The 18,930-nt window shown below is 45.7% G+C and overlaps 2 protein-coding genes and 1 long non-coding RNA gene across 8 annotated transcripts in view; 1 reads left to right on the forward strand and 2 right to left on the reverse strand.

The window, feature by feature from the left end:
- The window catches only part of LOC135313490 (uncharacterized), a 49,270-nt gene that overhangs the window by 16,660 nt on the left and 13,680 nt on the right, over positions 1–18,930 (forward strand). For 2 of the 6 annotated variants that reach the window (XR_010373123.1, XR_010373121.1), the window contains exons 2-5: positions 8,894–8,986; positions 9,109–9,316; positions 13,968–15,518; positions 16,091–16,196. This is a non-coding gene — a long non-coding RNA (uncharacterized LOC135313490). Of the gene's footprint in view, positions 1–5,623; positions 5,991–8,893; positions 8,987–9,108; positions 9,317–13,967; positions 15,519–16,090; positions 16,197–18,930 lie in introns of those variants that run through there. The other 4 variants (XR_010373124.1, XR_010373122.1, XR_010373125.1 and 1 more) reach the window with 4 other exon arrangements.
- Positions 1,586–5,558, reverse strand: MYOD1 (myogenic differentiation 1). The gene is made up of 3 exons (XM_009509873.2): positions 4,654–5,558; positions 3,077–3,155; positions 1,586–2,449 (listed from the first exon to the last, which is right to left on the reverse strand). Exons 1-3 carry the CDS (start codon positions 5,212–5,214, stop codon positions 2,193–2,195), a joined length of 897 nt encoding a protein of 298 aa, XP_009508168.2. The 5' UTR covers positions 5,215–5,558; the 3' UTR covers positions 1,586–2,192.
- LOC104041016 (ferritin light chain) lies at positions 9,594–16,965 on the reverse strand. Its single transcript, XM_064452601.1, has 3 exons — positions 16,417–16,965; positions 13,887–14,033; positions 9,594–12,558 (listed from the first exon to the last, which is right to left on the reverse strand). The coding sequence occupies exons 1-3, from the start codon at positions 16,597–16,599 to the stop codon at positions 12,058–12,060; spliced, it is 831 nt and encodes a 276-aa protein (XP_064308671.1). The 5' UTR covers positions 16,600–16,965; the 3' UTR covers positions 9,594–12,057.

The following is an 18,930-nucleotide window of genomic DNA, read 5'->3' on the forward strand; positions in this document are numbered from 1 at the left end:
GACCTTAGTAGAGACCCTCCTGATTCATGCTAGTATGAATTAGCACATTCTCAAGTTCATTTAATTTTTATTTTTAATTGAAAAATGAAAGGGGTAAGCTCAACCTTTATGGCTGGACTGTTTTCTGCCCACAATGAATCAGCCGGAGACCTTTACAAAGCTGGCCGTCTATGAAGGTGTTGAGGACCAGTCCTGCCTCAGAGTCCACTCTGATCCATGGGAGCCTGGCCTGCTCTGCAGAGTGGTCCTGTGCCTTGACGCCAGTTTATCATCCACTGTGGTCACAAACACACAGATGGGGAAGGAATCCCCATGGCCGCTACCTGCCCCGCTCCTCTGGCTTCAGATAAAACAGCAAGCCTGGAGCACACATCTGCCCCAGGAGGAAGGAGAATCAAGTACCTTGCTCTGCTCCACACAAGGCCGCCCACTCCTCTCCTCTCCCCTCCATGGAGCAGTGATCATCAAGGTCCCCACAACTAAAGGAGTGGGAGACATTCCCATGGAATTAGCTGTTCCCACTTCCCTGCTTAAGAGGTAAAAGCTGCACAGATTCCCTCTTTAATAGTCACATAACAGAAAATATGACTGATCTGTCATAAAGTATTTAGAGCTGATGCAGTATCTAGGTTGGTTTTGGAGGTGGGGTTTTTGTGTTTTTTTTAACTGTGACTTCTGATTAAAAGCCATAAATCACAGGGATATGACATGAAACAGGTTGTTTTACACTGTCTGTAGCTGCTGGCTGTTCTTGTCCAAATGTACAGAAATGTCCTGCTGGTTACTTACCAATGGCAACCTGCTCAGGGCTTAACATTTTTCAGTTTCATGGCACACTTGCAAGGTTACACATTTATACTGAATGAAACATAGCGCTCTTGTTATTTTTAGAGAGGCTCTGAACAAGAAGTAAATCCCTAGAGTAGTGCTGCCAGAGATGTGTAAAGTTCAAATCCAAATTAAAACTGCCTATCTTTGGCCTAAATTCCAACCTGAACTTGAGGAAATCTGTAATCTATACCTTGAACTTTATGAAAAAAAAATCCTTTGCAATTAATTTTCTAATACCTCAGAATATAGGAACATGGTATGAACACCTGAAAATTAGAACTGGAATGAAAAATCTATACAGTTATCCAAGATTGTAGTACCTGGTCTTATGAGATACTGTTGTACAACTTTTACGTTTCAGTAGCAACCCTAGAATACAGAGAGTCTAATTTATTGTGATTCCTAGTTCTAACACATCTTTGTAAGATCAAGTCCTATAATGTAATTGTAAACTTTGGGGGGAGGAAGAGAAACATGCTTATTTACCATACAGATTGCTTTAATAATGATCTCTGATGTGCAAGACCTTGTTTGGAAATCACCAAGATAAAATATGAAGAAAGTAGACCCCTTTTCAGGATTTTGTTTATGAAAAGTAGTTGAAAGTAGCGCAGCTGAAGTATGTTCTTGATTTCTTTGCTGAATCAGAGCCTGTATCTTCTTCCTGCCAAGGCAGTGATCTTAATACCACTCCTAAATGCACTAGTAATTCTAGAAGCCGTAATGAAAGTCAAGATAACACCACAGATTTTATAAATAAGGGTCTTTATTTAGAATACTGTTGAAAACATTCTTGGCAACCACGTCGTATAAATATATAAAGTTAAAGTTTGACACAACAAACCAAGCAGTATTAAATATTTTTAAATTTTTTTCCCTTTTAATTTTTGCCTTTGTTTTTTTTTTTTCCTTCTTTTCCTCTTTTTCCCCCCTTTTTTTGCAAAGCAACTCTTATTTACAATTATACAAAAAGTTTTATAAAAAATGGTCCACAACCTTATTTTGGCCAGAACAGGAGCAATAGGAAGGATCTGTCATGCCACCACTGTTGTAGATTTCTATCCTCCTCTGCATTCAAGAGCCAGGTTCCTATTCCCCAAAGCCCAGATTAAACATTGGCCATTTCATGGTACACAATTTTATCTCTAGACATATTAAATAACTTTAGTTTAACAACCAATAAATAACTAGGTTTATTTTGAAGTAATACAGGTTTGAAAAGTTATATATTTGAAGGAATTTTCAGTGATATTTTAAAACTGGAACAAGTCTTGAGAAGTCTTTTCAGTCTTAGAAGGCAGCTCTCAGAGCTTGGCTGAACGGAGCAATTTGTTTCCAGTGCAGTCCAGCTGGACCTGCCTTTATAGCACTTGGTAGATAGGGTTGCTGCTGCTGGTGCTGTTATCCTGGGTAAGTGGGGTGCAGTTGGTGGGAGAAGGAATTTGGGCTCCGGTATCATTCAGACTTGCTCCTTCTGGGGGGGAACAGGGACTCCCTTCAGCAACGGTTTCCACTGGAGGCAGTATAGGACACGTAGAGTTATCTGTGGAAATCCTCTCTACAATGCTTGAGAGGCAATCGAGGCTGGAAACAACAGAACTCTTCCCATGCTTTGGATCTAAAAAACAGACAAAAAGGTAATGAGTTTACCAAAAGGGTACTTAACATCAGTAGATGTAGCTCTTTCACAAAACCCTAGTGAGTGGCTGACAGTATGCATCTGTGAGCATGTAAAGATTCAGAGGAAATGAACATTGGTGAATGATGCCAATTATCAGAAAACAGAGATTGTAATTTTCAAAATGGAAGAGAGACTCAACCAAAGTATGCTACTTTTGGGGCAGGGTGGATCCAGGGCTTCACTTCAGGCCATAGAAAGGGAAGGGAAGACTTGAAATCAATCAACAGTTTCTTTCATTTGGATCAATTATAGAGTTAGAAGAGTCTTCAAGCAAAACATGGTTAAACACTGAAAATGCATTGAAGAGAGGAATATATTTTCATCCAGATGCTGTATCTGCAAAATAGGAGATGCAGCTGTAACATATCCCAATATTTGCAAATAAATCCAGAGAAAATTCAATGTTTCTATTAGCATCAACAGCTCGCTGGCTGAAAAGGCAGGTTCTTCTTTCAGCGCAGCTGGGGTCAGCTAAGAAACCGGGGATGGAGAATGCATGGGGAGGTTTCCTATATTGACTGCTCTGTCTCCGTGTTTCACACAGCCATTACGGCACATACTCACCATTTGGTGATTCTGTGTAGTAGCTACTGTCATAGCTGTTCCTTCTGCGAGAGCTGCAAGGAGGCCCGCTGTACTCCATCTGGAAAGGAGAGCAATCTGAGTGAGGTCCCTGGTTGGGGACAGCATTTACTGAAATCCCAGTAACCATCCAATTTTGTATTTCAGTCCCTAGTCTGTGCCATGATTCCAGTCCTGGCTGAAATGCCATCAAGTTGTAGTTTCTCTGAATGAGGCAGAACTTAACTTGGCTAGAGGGGGATTCACCCCCAAATATTTTATGTGGCACAGCTGTTCCAAAGGAAAATTACTATTGTTATTTCATTGAATGCTGTAGCTTTACAAATGAGATGAGGTTTTCCAGCATTCTGATCAGATACTGCCCTACATGTACCTTCAGTTTACAACAGGGAGACCAAGAGGGGAAGGAACCTTTTTATCATTTATTTTTTGAAGGATTTTCCCAACATGAGTTCCTCTTAAAAAGCTTACAGTCTACCTTGTCCCTTCTTATTTCCTTTAGTTTCTCTTTCCACTTCTATTTTGTACAGAAAAAGGCCCAAAATGTTGACCAGTATATTTGTTTCCAATACTTCAATCCACAGCGAAATTTCTCTTTCTGACAAAAGAGAAAGGCTGTATTTTGGGGAGGGATCATTTGTGTAAATCTTCTTTCCAGTCTGCCAACTGTCTCATAATTGCAGATATTCAACTCAGTAATGACTATCCCCACCAGAGCACAGAAAAAAACCCGCAGGTCTTAAAGTGCTGTCAAGACACCATCCCAGACAGCTGTCCTGCACTCCAGTCACCATGTCACACCACCCCAGAGTCAGACCAGAGTCTGAGCCTATAGTCCTGGTGAAAAGAAGCAGTGATGAGACCCCATCTCTGGCACCCAACCTTCTTCTCCCCTCCCTGTAACGTACAAGCAGGGCTGAAAAGACTGGGGTCTCCTTCCTACTGCTGGTAAATGTCTACAGAAGGGGTGACGTGAGAGGAGACATGGAGAACCTTTTTCTTAAGGGTGAAGAAAAACAACTCCTGTTACTTAGAGCCTTCTCCTGTTATCATGACGAATGGCAGAAAGCAAAACCCAGACTCTACCAGTTCCCTTGTAACTACCATGACTAAGGGGGACCTCCCTCTCTGCTGTCCTTAGAGGTTGCAAAGGTAATGATACAGCAGAAGATAGAAACAAATGCCCCAGGAGCTATGGGAGCACAGGCGGGACTCAGACCTCACCATGTCCTAGCCACCCATCCCAGGCAGCTTCCCAAAGTGCTCCCCCAGCAGCTAGCAGCTCTCCCCTCGAATTCTTGGGACACAGGGGGAGCTGCCTGACTTCTCATCCCAGGGAAAGTAGTAAGAGATTTTTCTTCTTTCCCTGAGGTCCTGGCATGCAGGGACCCCATCTCCCTTTGCTGCTGGAGCTCAAGGCAGGAGAAAGGACTTTGTCTTCTGCCTGGGGAGGTATGCTGCTATAGGAAAGGCAGGAGGAGGCAACTCGCCCTGCGCACGTTTGGGCCAAAAGCATCTGGGGCACCTCAGCGGCAGGGTGTCCTCCCTGGGGCACTCACCATGCCGTCAGAGCAGTTGGAGCGGGGGCTGGAAGCATCCGATTCCCCGCTGTAGTGCTCCAGCACCGGGTAGTAAGTGTCCTCCTGCTCCCGCAGCAGCGCCTGCAGGCTCTCGATGTAGCGGATAGCATTGCGCAGGATCTCCACCTTGGGCAGGCGCTGGTTGGGGTTGGTGGAGGTGCAGCGCTTGAGGGTCTCAAAGGCCTCATTGACCTTGCTGAGCCGCCGCCGCTCCCTCATGGTGGCAGCCTTACGGCGGTCGGCATTGGTGGTCTTCCTCTTGCAAGCCTTGCAGGCCCACAGCAGGCAGCGGCCGGCCTGGTGGTGCCCGCTGGGCGCCCGGACATGCTCCTCCTCATGCGGGTGCCCATGGTGGTGCCCATGGTGGTGCAGGTGCTCCTCAGGCTTCAGCAGACCCCCCACGTGCACCAGCCGGGGGTCCAGGTCCTCGAAGAAGTGCATGTCCGATGTGTTGAAGCATGGGTCATCGTAGAAGTCATCAGCGGCCGTGAAGGAGCAGAGGGAGCCCTCTGTCATCTCCATGGGGCCCAGTAAGTCCATGGGAGCGGTGGAGGAGATGGCAGCCGGGCCAGAGGGAATGAACGAGGGGATCAGGAGAGGGCTTCGATCGGGCTGCGCAGTGGCAGGTACGGGCCAGGCGGGTGCGCGGATCGGTGGCCCTCACACCCTCTCCCAAGCGAGGCCACCGGCGTTGGCTGCCGCCGCCGACCCCCTCCCCAGCGGCGCCGGCCCGGGAGTGCCACTCGAGGCCGTATTTATGCCGAAGCCCCCCCGGGGCGGTGGTCGGGGCGGGGCGGGGCGCGGCGCGGCGCGGCGGGGCGGGGGCCGCGGAGCCCCCGGAGCAGCGGCGGGGGGGTGGTGTGCGGCAGGCGCGGGGCGCCGTCGGGGCGCCGGGGATGTTGCAGAGCTAACGCCAGCCGCTGCCGGCGCTCCGCTGCACAGTTGTGTTCCCCCCCACCCGCCCTTTTTTTTCTTTGCTTTAAGCAGCCCGCCCTGCCCAGCCAGTGAGGGAGCGCAAGGCTCCCCGATGCCCGAAGGCGCCGGCAGCCGCTGGCCGCTCGCCCCGGGGGACAGCGGTGCTCCCCGCTTCTCCCGCACGCCCCGGCGGGGCCGCGCTCTCGTGCCCTGCAGCCCGAGGCGTTTTGCAGCGCGTTGTCCTGCGCGTCCCGGCCGGTGGTCGGCGGCGGTGCGCACCTCGCCGCCGGGCAGAGCCGGGCAGGGCAGCGGCTCCCCTGCTTCTTCCTAGGGAAGAAACCCCCACCCCCGGGACAGGTTTCTCCGCGCCAGCCGCGGCTGTGCGGCTCTGCGGCCACAGGGTAACTACTGCGGGGGCGTTCGTGACAGCGGACGGTGCGGGCGGCACCTCAGGGCGGCACCTGAGGGCGGCGGCGAGGCGCCGGGGTTCGGCCGCGCAGGGCCCGGGACCGCGCCCGCCCCGCGGGGGTCAGCGGGTGTGAGGGGAGAGGCAGGTCGGAAAGGTCGTGGCCGTGGGGAGCCGGCGGGGTGGCCGCGCTCAAAATGGCGGCCGCCTGGTGGCGCTGCGCTGGGCGGGAGGCGGCGGCGTGACGTGGCCGCCTGTAGGGGGGGTAGCGGCCCGCCGCGCTCCGCCGTCCCGGGCCGCCCGGGCCGGGGGTTTCCTCCGTCACCTCCGCGCCTGGAGCGGGGGCTGCGGGGTGGGGCAGGTGTTAGGGGCGCTCCCGCGGGAGGGAGAGGAGCCGCCGGGTCTCCGGAAGAGGGAGGACGCGGGGCCATCCAGGAGAGCCGTTACTGTGGAGCAAAGGCTCTCTGCCCTCACCGGGGTGTGTGTGGAAATTCCCAGCAGAAAAAGCGGATGCGTCCGGAGCCCGTTGGGGTGTCTTAGCCTGTTTCGTAGGAATCCGGGTGTCCCTGCCCACGTCTGACCCAGGTACATCTCGGAGATAGCTACCGAGGATGGCAAATGGTCAGCAAGACTCAAGCACAGTTACTGGAACTATTTCACATCAGAGCAAAAAGAGGTCGTGTGTGAGGGCAAGGTCTGGAGTGGCTGAGCCATCCAGCTAGCACCTCAGCCAGTTGCAACCGTATTTATCACAGGAAGTATTTGACTCCTCCAATAAAGCAATGCAGTAGTAGTTTGGTAATGACATGCTGGTGGAGAGCTGAGGCCTGAGTTACATTCATGTATCACTTCAGCAAATGACTCTTTTTCACATGAACTACGATGTATAAATTTGCATTTCACATTCGTCTTTCAACTCCAGCCTCTGTTTACCTTTATTCTGAAGTCCTTGAAGAGATTGACTTCACTTCATGAAGAAGTAGCCTTTTGCTGCACCTCTTGTTGACTGCAATTGGATTGCTTGTGCAGTAAGAATTTGCTGTTTCAGGTAACCAGCAGTGCAGCATTTGGACCCTGGAGAAGTGGGATGGTTTTTGGTAACATCTCTCAAGGATGCTAGTTTTTATTCTAGTTTTGCCACATCATTTGAGATCAGAAATTAGGTTCTTTTTCCAATACAGAAGCACTTCAGCAATTCAATTGAGTGATTTCATCGGCTTCATGATTAAAATAGTTATGGGTATTTTTAATGTACCATGAGCTAAAATTAATCTCCATTCTGCAATTATAAATGGTGAAATTTCAGCTCATTCAAAATCAAAGGCAAAGCTCTGTCTTCAGTGGGCCAAAGGGCTGACTGAGTGAATCTGAATCAGTAAAAAAAAAAATCCATCAATGATCTAGACCCCAGTCCCTGTGCCTATGACTTCTCAGAGGGGCTACTGTGATGGTGGCTTCTTTTGTTGTTAAATGATTTGGTTTTTGCAAAAATTCCTAATCTGCATTCCCCATTTTCTACTTACTTAAATGTCTTTGAGTACAGACAAAGATACTGTTAGTCACATTCTGTCATTATCCCCAAAAGAGAAAATTTTTATTTAAAGAAAAAACTCTGTACAAAGTTTGTTCCTTCACTGTATTCAGTGCTGAAAAGTGATATGTCCCAAGGGGATCCACTATTGACCACCCTTACACATTTAGAAGTGTATTTCCCAGCTGTTTCTGAGAGGCAGAGTAGCAAACTTGTGGAAACACTTCACTGTTATTACAGAGGTTCTTTGATCCAGAAGAAATGAACAGATTTTTTTTAAATCTTTATTGAACAATTTAAAAAGTAAAAATAATATTTATTCAGAGTAGTGGTAGGTATACAATAATGCATAGTAAGGCTGCTAAATGAGAAATAGTTATATGCTGTAACAATTGAACATGTAAATTGGGATATCAAGGCTCAGACCTGGCTGTGTGACCCACTCAAGGCACTTAAACTCTCACCAGATCATTGGTTTAATTTGTGGAAAATGTAATTTTACCTTATATTTAGCCAGTGTTGTAGTGTATTCTGCCACTGTGGGTTCCTAGGTTATAGGTTACCCCAAGAAAATGCACTCTGGGACTTGCGTGCATAGTAGTTACCTTGGGCAAAGTGGTAACAAATGGTGGGACTTGGCCAAGGAATATGATGAGACTGCTGGTAACTGCCCATGAATGTGCTTATATGCATGAATTCACCTAAGTGATAAAGTCAGGAGGAGGCCATGACCAGATGATGAATTCTGCTTGGAGTGATCTTCCAGTGAAGATGCCCTTGGGGACTCCTTCCCTGCTTCTGCCACCATATCTAACATTCACTTTCCAGTATTATTTCTGAAGATGGGTTTGTCCAGAAGGATGTTGCCTTGTATGGTGGGGCCTGAAGAAAAGTCCTTACAAAGAACAAATCCTGAGGTGCTTTGCCCACTGTTGTGTGGCCATAGCGGAGAGGTTGAAGGACAGCATGATCTCCACCTAGAGACTTCGAGTGAATTCCTCACTGTGAGAGTAGGCAGCAGCAAGGGCCCTTTCTGTGCAACCACAGGTAGTGCTTATGGCAAGCATTTAGAAGTATGCAGTTGTTAATGCCCATTTGGAAGCCTCTGTGGCTGTAACTCCTAATTTCAGTAAAGATTAGGTCTCTCCAGAGCTTGCAGTTTGGATGCTGTATTTAGGGTACTGGTGCTGCTAGAGCTATTCTCAGCTTCCCCAGATTGTCTGTTTGGATGCTTTGAGCATTGCTGTGGAAGTACAGATACAGGAGTGTGTATGACAAACATTCAGCAGAGAAAGAGAATTTGTAGTTTCTCTAAGTGCTGTTGCCCCTCCACCTGTTCCACATTCATCCTTCATCTTTTTTTTCAGGCTGTGATTGAAAAGGAAGATGGGAAGGCAGAGGCAGATTGTACTTCCTACGCTGAGAAACATGGACAAACTCATCCTATATACAATAGACAGGTATTGTTAACAAAGTTTGATATCATATTCACAAGCATATGCGCCCTTTCAGCAGAAGCAGCATGTGGACAAAAAAAGCTTGTTATCTACAGCAGCTGATTGATTTATCTTTTCTTTTTCAGAGGACAGAGACTGGGAAAACAAGTGATTGTAAGCCTATCTGAAATTAACACAATTGTCTCTTCAGGCAGAGGGCCCAAAATGTGTTTTGGAAAAGGGGGGAAGACCTGAAGTCAGAGAATGTGTGGATACATTTGGCTACAAAGATGAGTAGGAGGAGAGTCTCTGAGAAACAGACATGGTAGCATTTCAGGGAAAAAGAAGAGGCAAGTAAGTCTTGCTTTAAAAAATGTAAATGTTGGGCTCTTTGTTATGTTGTAATTCATTTAAGGTAAAAGACAATCTTAAGTGCTGGAACCCATGGAAGAGGCTGTACCTACATTTCAGGAGGTTGCCAACTCTTAAAGACAACTATTGTAGAAGTAGGTTGAACATTACCAGTAGCATTTGAAGTGGTTTTATATGGCACTAATTTATAATGACTAGTTAGTAGCTTTGCTCTGTTTATACTTAGTGAGCTACATTTTAATACGGAAGGGGATGGATTCCATTGCTCTTATTCATGTTGAGTTGCAGTCAGTGGAACTAATTGTTGAATAAAGTATGCTCAGCATGAGGATGGGTGATGGAATCTAGCCCAGATGGAAATATCTTTCAAACTACTGCTGTATTAGACAGCAGCCATCTCAAAATAGGCAAATCTAGCATGTTGATAAAAGTGCTTCGAGCTGTTCTTGTGGCACACTGCAGTATTTTTACAAATGAATACAGGGATTGTTTGAAAGTGATCCCCCCCCCCCCCCCCAAAGAAAGACTGGGAAAGCATCTGCAGTATAATTGTCTTTCCTGTGTTACAACACAAACAGAAACTAGGTGGGGTTTTTTGCAGAAATGGCTACTTAACTACAGCTGTGTATAAGAGTTTACTGAAAAGGTTTCATTGGGCAGTGTTCTTGTCTTAATGCAGTTTTCTGACATTTCTTTTCGTTCTGTGATCTACTCTTCCATCTTGTGCAACTTTCTTAGTAGTAGAAAAAGTACTGGTGCAGTTTTGTATACATAAGAAAAAAAAACTCTGAGAAGAACACTAGGCCATGCCTATATGGTAAATTGAGGAATACAGTGTAGATGCAAAGTGCCATTTTTAACATTAACTGAATTTATTTTTGAGCATAATGGAACTACTGCTTACAGTGTCACATAGGGTAAAACAAGATTAAAAAAAAAGAGTAAAACAATCTTTCAATGAAACAAACCCTGATTACATAAAAGACAAAAGAACCCTAGCTGCAGGCAGCTTATTGAGGCAGTTGCTCTTCTTAGGTGACCTTGGTAGCCAGTTTAGAGAGGCACTTCTGTAGGAGATGAACAGGAGGAGTTTGGACACCTCTGAACATAAACAAGCTGGCTAAAGTGAAGGTCTTAGGTGTGGTGGTGCTAATAGCACCCCTAACTGAACACTACCCTAACTGAAATGCAAAACTAATGAGAGGCCACTCATTATGATGCTATTTTAATTAAGTGTGCTGCATTTTCACTAGGATCTTATTCCTCTACTGAGGACCAAGATAGGTAATACAAGAAGTAGCACTAGTACCATAGCATTGTGGTTTAACCTGTCAGGCAACTAAACACCACACAGCTCTTCGCTCGCTCCCCCCCTGTGGGATGGGGGAGACAACTGGGGTGGGGAAGAGAAGAAGTAAAACTTGTGGCTTGAGATAAAGAAAATTTAATAGGTCAGAAAATTAAGGGAAAATAATAATGATAAAATAATATACAAAGCAAGAAATGCACAATGGAATTGCCCACCACCCGATGACCAATGCCCTGCCAGTTCCCTAGCAGTGGACACCCCCAGCCAGCTTTTCCCCTAATTTATATGCTGAGCATGACATCATGTGGGATGGGACATCCCTTTGGTCAGTTGGGGTCAGCTGTCCCAGCTGTGTGTCCCCTCCCAACTTCTTGTGCACCTCCAGCCTACTTGCTGATGAGGTGGGTGAGAAGCAAAAAAGGCCTTGACTCTGTATAAGCACTGCTCAGCAGTAACCAAAGCATCCCTATGTTATCAACATTATTCTCATCCTAAATCCAAAACACAGCACTACACCAGCTACTAGAAAGAAAATTAACTCTACCAGCCAAAACCAGGACTCATAGTAATACCATAAATTTGCCAGCTGAAAGAGGGTCTGTGTAGTAATTAAAGCAATCATCCTAGGTTAGGTCTGGACAGAGCCCTAGAGCTAGTGTCTTCAGTGACACTTGCAAAATATGCACCAGAACCTGTAAATATCACATCTAATGAGAACCTCTAATTTATCTCTCATCTACTTTCGGAGGATGAGAGTAGCCAATTAGGCAAATAACTGTGGAGAAAACCAGCACATTGTCTTATTTCTACTGTTAAGGAAGTGTTGCATCCTTCATCTTGGAGAAGTATACCACTAAAAATAGCTGGGTGATAAGTAAAGACTACTTATTTAAATTGCTACTACAATAGAAATAAGACAAGAAAACTTTGTTTTAAAACAACTATAAAAAAAGTTCATTATGTTAGTATTCTTGTTAGTAATATAAAATATTAATAATATAAAACTAAATCTTTGGATTTTTGCCACATAGAAGTTTCCTTATACTAAAGCTGCATTTAGGTTTCCCCCCCCCCAGTAAAATTTATATATACACACTGTTAAAAATAATTTGCACTAACTAATCCTATTAATCATTTAAGACAGAAGAGAGGCTTGAAAGCCTTTCACTTTTCGGAATTGCATAGATAAAAGCATGACTAACGCTGACAACCTAGGTAAGTAGCAACCTTGCTATCATTTAAACAAAATAATGGTATGTCCTAGATTTTGAGCTGTGGCTCAGCAGAGGACAAGGGGACAGGGTATAAAGCAGGAGGAGCAATACAACACCATGTCTCCTGAGTTCTGGTCTCAAGGCCACCCTTTGTACAGGTCTGCCTTAGGAGCCGCCCCATAGCTGCAAGAGCCACAGCATTAAAGTCCCTTCACTTTTGCTCCTGTCCCATCATTACACTGTGGCACCATGGTAGTGCAGTGTATGGTTGCATATATTGGCCCTATGCTGTTTCTGTGCTGGGAGAAGTCTCTCTGGGGTCGCTTCAGACCCTCCTGTACTCCTGCAGCTCCTGTATGCTGCTGAAGAGGCGGGCAGGGGCTGCAGTGCTGACTAGACTCTGGCTCTGTGCCTGTTCTGAACTCTTTCTGCAGCCGGTCCATAAAGTAATCCCCAAGACTATTTCTGCCATCTTGGGAACAGTCAAGCCTGCGAGCATTGGTCAGTAGATCTCCCATCAGCTTGATCTTCTGGATTTTGGGCCTGATAAATTGTTTCTTGATAGTGCTTGCGCTATGAGGGTCTGCATTTTCAATACTCAGGGCATAAAGCTCTTCAAAGTATCGTATCATAGTTTTCCACTGTACCATTGCTACTTCCAGGGCTTTCATCAGACCGACTGCGTACTCACAGTTTGGTTTCTAAAAAACAAAGACAAAGTTACATTTATTCAGAAGAACAGCTCATCTTACTCTGTTCATTGATGGTTTCCTGTAACTTACCTGGTACTCTAAACAGCTGTGCTAGGATTTTGCAACAGCTCCTAGTCTGGAGCCTCTGTTGTTTTTAGCAGAGTTGGATGGCTGTAAACATACAGAAGTGGCAAAACCCAAGCACTTTTTCAAGGAACAGAGATTTAGATAGCAGGAGCTATGCCTGAGGAGCATTCTTACACAAGGAAACCCTATCACAGAGTCATAGAATGGTTTGGGTTGGAAGGGACCTTAAAGATCATCTAGTTCCAACCCCCCTGCCATGGCCAAGGACACCTTCCACTAGATCAGGTTGCTCAAAGCCCCATCCAACCTGGCCTTGAACACTTCTAGGGATGGGGCATCTACAGCTTCTCTGGGAAACCTTTTCTAGTGTCTCACCACCCTCACAGTAAATAATTTCTTCCTAATACCTAATCCAAATCTACCTTTTTTTAGTTTAAAATCATTACTCCTCATCCTATCACTAGACTCCCTAATAAAGAGTCTTTCCTCCCCATCTTTCCTCTAGGCCCCTGGACTGCAAGTCCCCTACAAGGTCCTCCCTAATTCAAACTGAATACTTTTACAGAGGTCATCTTGAAAAACTTTTTTTATTTTCTACAGCTTAAAAACTGCTATGATAGGCCGAAGAGCATTCTGTGTTAGCTATTTATGGAATACTGGTTTGGTAGAAGAGAATCAGCCCCTTGGTCTTCCAAAGAATGAGTTGGGATTTTTTTCCTGATAACTTTGAATTATTCCTTTGTACTGTGCAAGCCTGAGTCAGATCTCTAGTTCAAATTCTATCTTGAGGTATGCTCCAACAAATCAACTACTGCCCCAAGCTGGGTGTTTCTCCTACCTCCCTCCTTACCACCTTTCTTAGGTGCTAACAGCTTCTAGGCTTCTATTTAGTTTTAGTGTGAAGGAGACAAATGGGCTGTTTCAGCCCAGTTTATGGAGACTCTCTAAGGAGACTGATCATCCATTATAGCACACTGGAAACAGCAGTCTCCAGCCAAATGAAAGTAAAAGGAGACCACTGTTCATATTCTTTTGGGCTAGAAAGCAACCACGTACAGTTAGGACTGTATGTCTGACAGTTTCTAGGCATCACAATCAGGAACAAAACTATGTACACTAATATGACAGGGAAGCTGTATCTGGAAATCTAATAGCGGATGAATGCAGAAAGCTGTACTACCAACAGTATAATGCAAGAAGTTAACCACTGCAGATTGCAACTGCTTGAAAGCTTGTTGTCTACTACTCACCTGGATAGTTTTAGAACAGTAATGGCCTCCTCTTTCTTGCTGATACTTCATCAAAGCCTCTGCAGCTTTTCTTTCTTCCAGAGCTTGATGCAAGAAGAACTTTGAAACGTTTGGTAGAGCCACGTGCGACTGATCAAAATATTCACCCTAAGCACAGAAAAAAACCAAGTGTTAAGATTTGCTGGAGTTGGGACTCGCAGCAAAACATGGCTTTATCAGAACTTGGGAGACCCTTCCAATGGAAGCTGTTCTACCAGCACAATCACTTTGAAGAACTTAATCCAAATTTCTGCAATAAAGGAAGTATTTATTTTTATTTAATTTCATTTTATTTTTTATAAATTATAAAATTTATTTTATTTAAGACCATTATGGTCTTAAATGAAAAATCTCTATACTTCTACTAGAACTCCTGTCCTTTAATACTGGACACGTAACTGTAGTACTGATGTTCTCTCTCAGTAACAGCCAGAGATCCTCAGAATATTTTACTTATGAGTGGTTTGGGAGGTAGGGGGTTACTGTGGCTTTTTTTCTGTTGTGTTTTGTTTGGGTTTTTTTTGTTTTGTTCTTTAAACATAGTGCAGCACAGGGGACATAAGATTTATCCCTTCAGGTCAGCATTCAAGCGAAAAGTTAGCTTTCAAAGGTATGAGAAAGATGAGGCAAATACCAAAAAGAGAAAAAGCACAACTTCGCATCTATTTATCAGCTTAATTATGGATAATGTTATTCCAAAATGAAGAATACTGCTACTGAACTATGCTGTATACACCTTTAATATTGTACGTAGCTCATGCCTAGGAACACTTCAGAAGTATTACAGCCCTAAACCCACTGCAAGCCTTGTTCTGTTCTATGTGGGAAATTAACAGCTTCAACCACTTAACTATACTAATGGACCTATCTAGAGGAATTTTATCCATGGTATTGCTGTCCAATGAGGAGAATCTATTACAGACAGGTAGCGAAGGAAAGCCACCAGGTAATACTAGTTTCAATATTGGCTTTGCACAGCTTCAGTGTTGAGGAAAATGAGAGGCAGCAGCTAAGAATATGCCAGCAGCCAAATTGAGGGAGCCACAGTGTCTTTATCTCCTGCTTCCCTAAACATCCCTATGTAACACAGCACAGCTTTTGTCTCTTGGACATACTCTGGGTTGGAGTACTGCATATCAAGCTGTCAGCTTGCAGCCTGCCTGGGAGGGATGAGGAATAAGTATGTGCATTTCATAAGTTTTTCTGCTTCTTCCCTACTTACATCTATTACCTTACTTAAATACAAAATACTTGTCTTCCATCTATGTTACTCTGTTTAGAAAAAAAATGCAGAAAAGTTATATACACAAGTTTATGTTTTCCTCCTATATTTTTATGGCCATCTGGGATATCCCAAACCTGTGACACATACATATGTGTGACCATAAACCATTCAAGAAAAAAGTACATACTGGAATGTTTTATTACAAACATTCCTTGCAATATTTGCCCAATCCTTTTCCTGAAGTCATTAATTCATGTTTCTGTTGACAGAAGAGTCAAGATTCAGTGTTTTATAAGCAGTTCCTCAGTGCAAGAGTGCAGCATGACTTCAAGTAGAGCACAGGTTGCCACACCTGCTTAACTGTTAAGGTAAGTCTTTTATGTCAACCATTAACTGCTTAAAATGTTCACATTTCTAGGTTTGATTTACCCACATTCAATTTCTAACTGAGGTTTCTCCATTCTGCCCAGCTGCCAATCACTGGTATTATTTTATGCTTAACAAGCGGAGGTTCTACTGCATGCTTAAATTTTTATTGGACTAATTGACACCAAGCTTGATCAAAGGATCTTAGAGCTATATTGAATATCGTTTGTGTTGCTTCTCAGTGGATGGTTGGCATCAGAAGGGATAGCATTGATCATTTTGGTTTTTGATTTTGATGGCTTTGTTAAAATATATGTTGCCTTAACATTTGATATGTAGCCAGACACAATTTTGACATGCATGCTACACAGTATCAGAGATAACTTCTTAAATTCATGTCCAACGTTCCTGCCCCTGAAGCAAACACACCCTAAGCCAACAGTGATGTTCACAAACTGTTATTCTACCAGTTAACCACACGCACCATTTTTACATACAAAATTTGGGAAAAAAACACCCAAGAGTTATACTCCGAAGCTGTTAGCGTTTCCTGTTCCTATCCCTCTTTCCACAGGCGTAACTCTCCATGTGAATTATCCAAAACACACAAGTGCCTGATTCATCACCCGCTCGTTCCAGACCTTCGTCGTTTCTCCAGCCAGGGCAGCGGCCGCGCCGGGGTAAGAGCACGGGCGGCGGCTCTGACAGGAGCGCTGCTGCGCTGCGGGGCCCGGCTGCGGCCCCGTCGGGCCGAGCAACGGGGCGGGCACCGCTCTTCTGTGCCCGCCCGACTGAACCTGAGCGCCCCAGCACCTCCTTACTCCGCCGCCCGCTCCGGGTCCCCCCGCTGCGCCCTCGGTCGCCTCCCGGCGCCTCCCCGCCCCCGTCCTGCCGCCTTACCAGCGCCTGCAGGCAGTAGGCGAGCTCCAGCAGGGCGCCGGTGACACCGCAGAGGCCTTCCTCCACGGCGGGCGGAAAGCTCTGCCTTACGCGGCTGCCGGGCAGCGGACGGTGCGCCGGGCAGGCGGGCAGGGTGACGCGGGGCCGCTTGGAGCGTGGCTCGGCCATGATGGGTGCTGCCATGGGGCAGCTGCGCCACCGCGCCGCGCCGCCTGATATAGCCCGGGCACCTGGGACACACCTTGCCGCGCACGGCGGCGCCGGGCCGCCCCCTCCCCGCCTCCCTCCCGGACCGCGCCGCCGGGAGGTGCGCGGGGGCGCCCGCCCTCGCCGCCGGGGGAGGCGGGGGCCGCGGCGGCCGGGCCAGCGCCGCCATTTCTCCAGCGCCCGTAGGCCGGCGCGGCCGCCCTGCCGCCCGCGGAGCCTCGCTCCTCAGCCCAGCGCAGGTCCTCTCGGCCGAGCGTCGGTCGCTAGGGCGGGAAGGGCCGACTGGTGGCTCCTCAGTTCTACAGCTTATTTGGGGGCCGATAGCGAGGTGCGGCCACGCACCGGTACCCTCCTCGCAGCGAGCAATGCGCGAAAGCGCAGCGTGGCAGAGTCGAGGCCAGGGCAGCTGATGATGGCTTGCAGTCAGATGCGGCCGTGGGGAGGGAGCGACCTGGGAAATAATCCTGAGGAACTTAAACTATCTATGTGTATCTTGTCTTTTTCTCTTTTGATTTGGGGCTGAAAATGCTTGTGTCAAACTGGTCCTACCTAGGCAAATTAAACCACCTTCAGTGTTTTAGTAACTTAACGATCCTTAGTTTGTACAGTAACTTCAAAATTCAGGTTTCTGACTCTTTCAGCTGCTTTACCCTGTAGACAGAGCTTTGCATGTTATTACTTGAGCGTTTACCTGTAATAGATTCAAGCCAGTGGAGTGGAAATATGAGTAATCTCAACGCCCTTCAAATCTGATAATTTTCTGTTCAGTGACTTTTTGCTTAATGTAGTGTGCTGTTCGGTGGAATATTTTTCTAGTAGATCACCCTACTCCCCCACAAAACCAGGATGCTAATAGCAGAATCATAATTCCATCGCACATTTTAATTGTTGTTGGATCTGACTGCCTACAGCAGAGTGTACATCATCTGAGAGTAGTTGTAAAACGTGAAAAAATCGCTCATGGGAAATCTATGGACTTCTAGTTAAGTGCCTCCATCTCTTAAGCATTGAGTAAAACTGCATGTAAGGTATGCCTGTAATGTTTGTAAGGCTAAAATAAGTACCTAAATTCATAAGTTACAATATATTCATTGACAAGACAGTTCAACAATATATGACCTTGTTCTCAAGTTCTCGGTAAGGGTCCTCTTTTTCACTAGGGCACTAGGAACTTTTAATGGGAAGATGTACTTCTGACAGTTACCTTTTAGCTCCCTGCATTCCAGTTGTCTTTGTTTTAGCTAGTAGAATAGTTGCCAGTGGTTTTTTTATTCCAGGATAATCCTCAGAAGAGGAAAAGCAAGTGTGGTACCTATGTGTATGTATGTGTTGACATCCTCATCTAAATGGAATACTTGGCGACCTCCTTTCTGTGGACAGTCCAAATAACTTGAAGTGTGAAATCACAACAGAAAGCAAATTAGCTAGTGTCTCTGTGGAGGAGTTTATAGTTGTATTTTGTTAGGTGGGCGTTCATGACAATAATTTCTGAGCATATCAGCTCATAGAAGCGTGTATCTCTATTAGTGGACTTCTGGTGCCTTGTAAGTCAGTATTAAGTTATCCTATTTCGGTGATGGAGAACTAAGATGCAAAGGCTACCTTAAGGCCACCTGTGACGTGTGGGGCTGATCTGAAAACTGACTCTAAATTTCTTTAATCTCCATATGCTCCTTAACCCCTCTTTTTATGAGAACACCATTCCATTTATTTTGCTTTATTCTTCATAACACTAAAGGAAATACAGGTCATTTGTACTGTAAGAGAATGTATTGTGGAAAAATTCCATTACAAAGTAACATAGGGGTTCTTGCTACATAGGACAAGGTGGTGTCAGATGCCAGTTGTATCTGGACTGAGGAAACTCTCATCTGTTCCATAAACTTCTGATCTCAAGTCTTGGTTTTCAAGAAATGCTGTATCATGGGGAATGAGCATTTTGTTCTGTTTCTTAGTTAGTTACTACATTTCAACAAGGCATGGAGAAAGTGCAGCTGCCTGCAATTAGGTAGGGTTGCTTTTAAGGTAGGCTGCTTTTTTTCCTACCTGCCCTGACCTGAAGGGGAAAGTCTTGCGTCTCTCTCCCAAACTGTATGCTTTAGAAAAGTTTTTACCTGCTTGGGGTAACAATAGGACTTTGGTACAAGTGAATCTGGGTTAGATCCTTAATCTAAGTCCTGAAGTATGAAGGTACTTTAGAGATTTCCTTGATGAGCTGCTGTTGGGGTAAAGAGAGTTGGGCACTGAGTGATCTTGCCAGAGGGAAAGCAAGAGCACGTAGTTATGTACAAGTCATTGCCAAAAGGG

The sequence above is a fragment of the Phalacrocorax carbo genome, chromosome 5 (genome assembly GCF_963921805.1).
Source record: "Phalacrocorax carbo chromosome 5, bPhaCar2.1, whole genome shotgun sequence".
Lineage (NCBI taxonomy): Eukaryota > Metazoa > Chordata > Aves > Suliformes > Phalacrocoracidae > Phalacrocorax > Phalacrocorax carbo.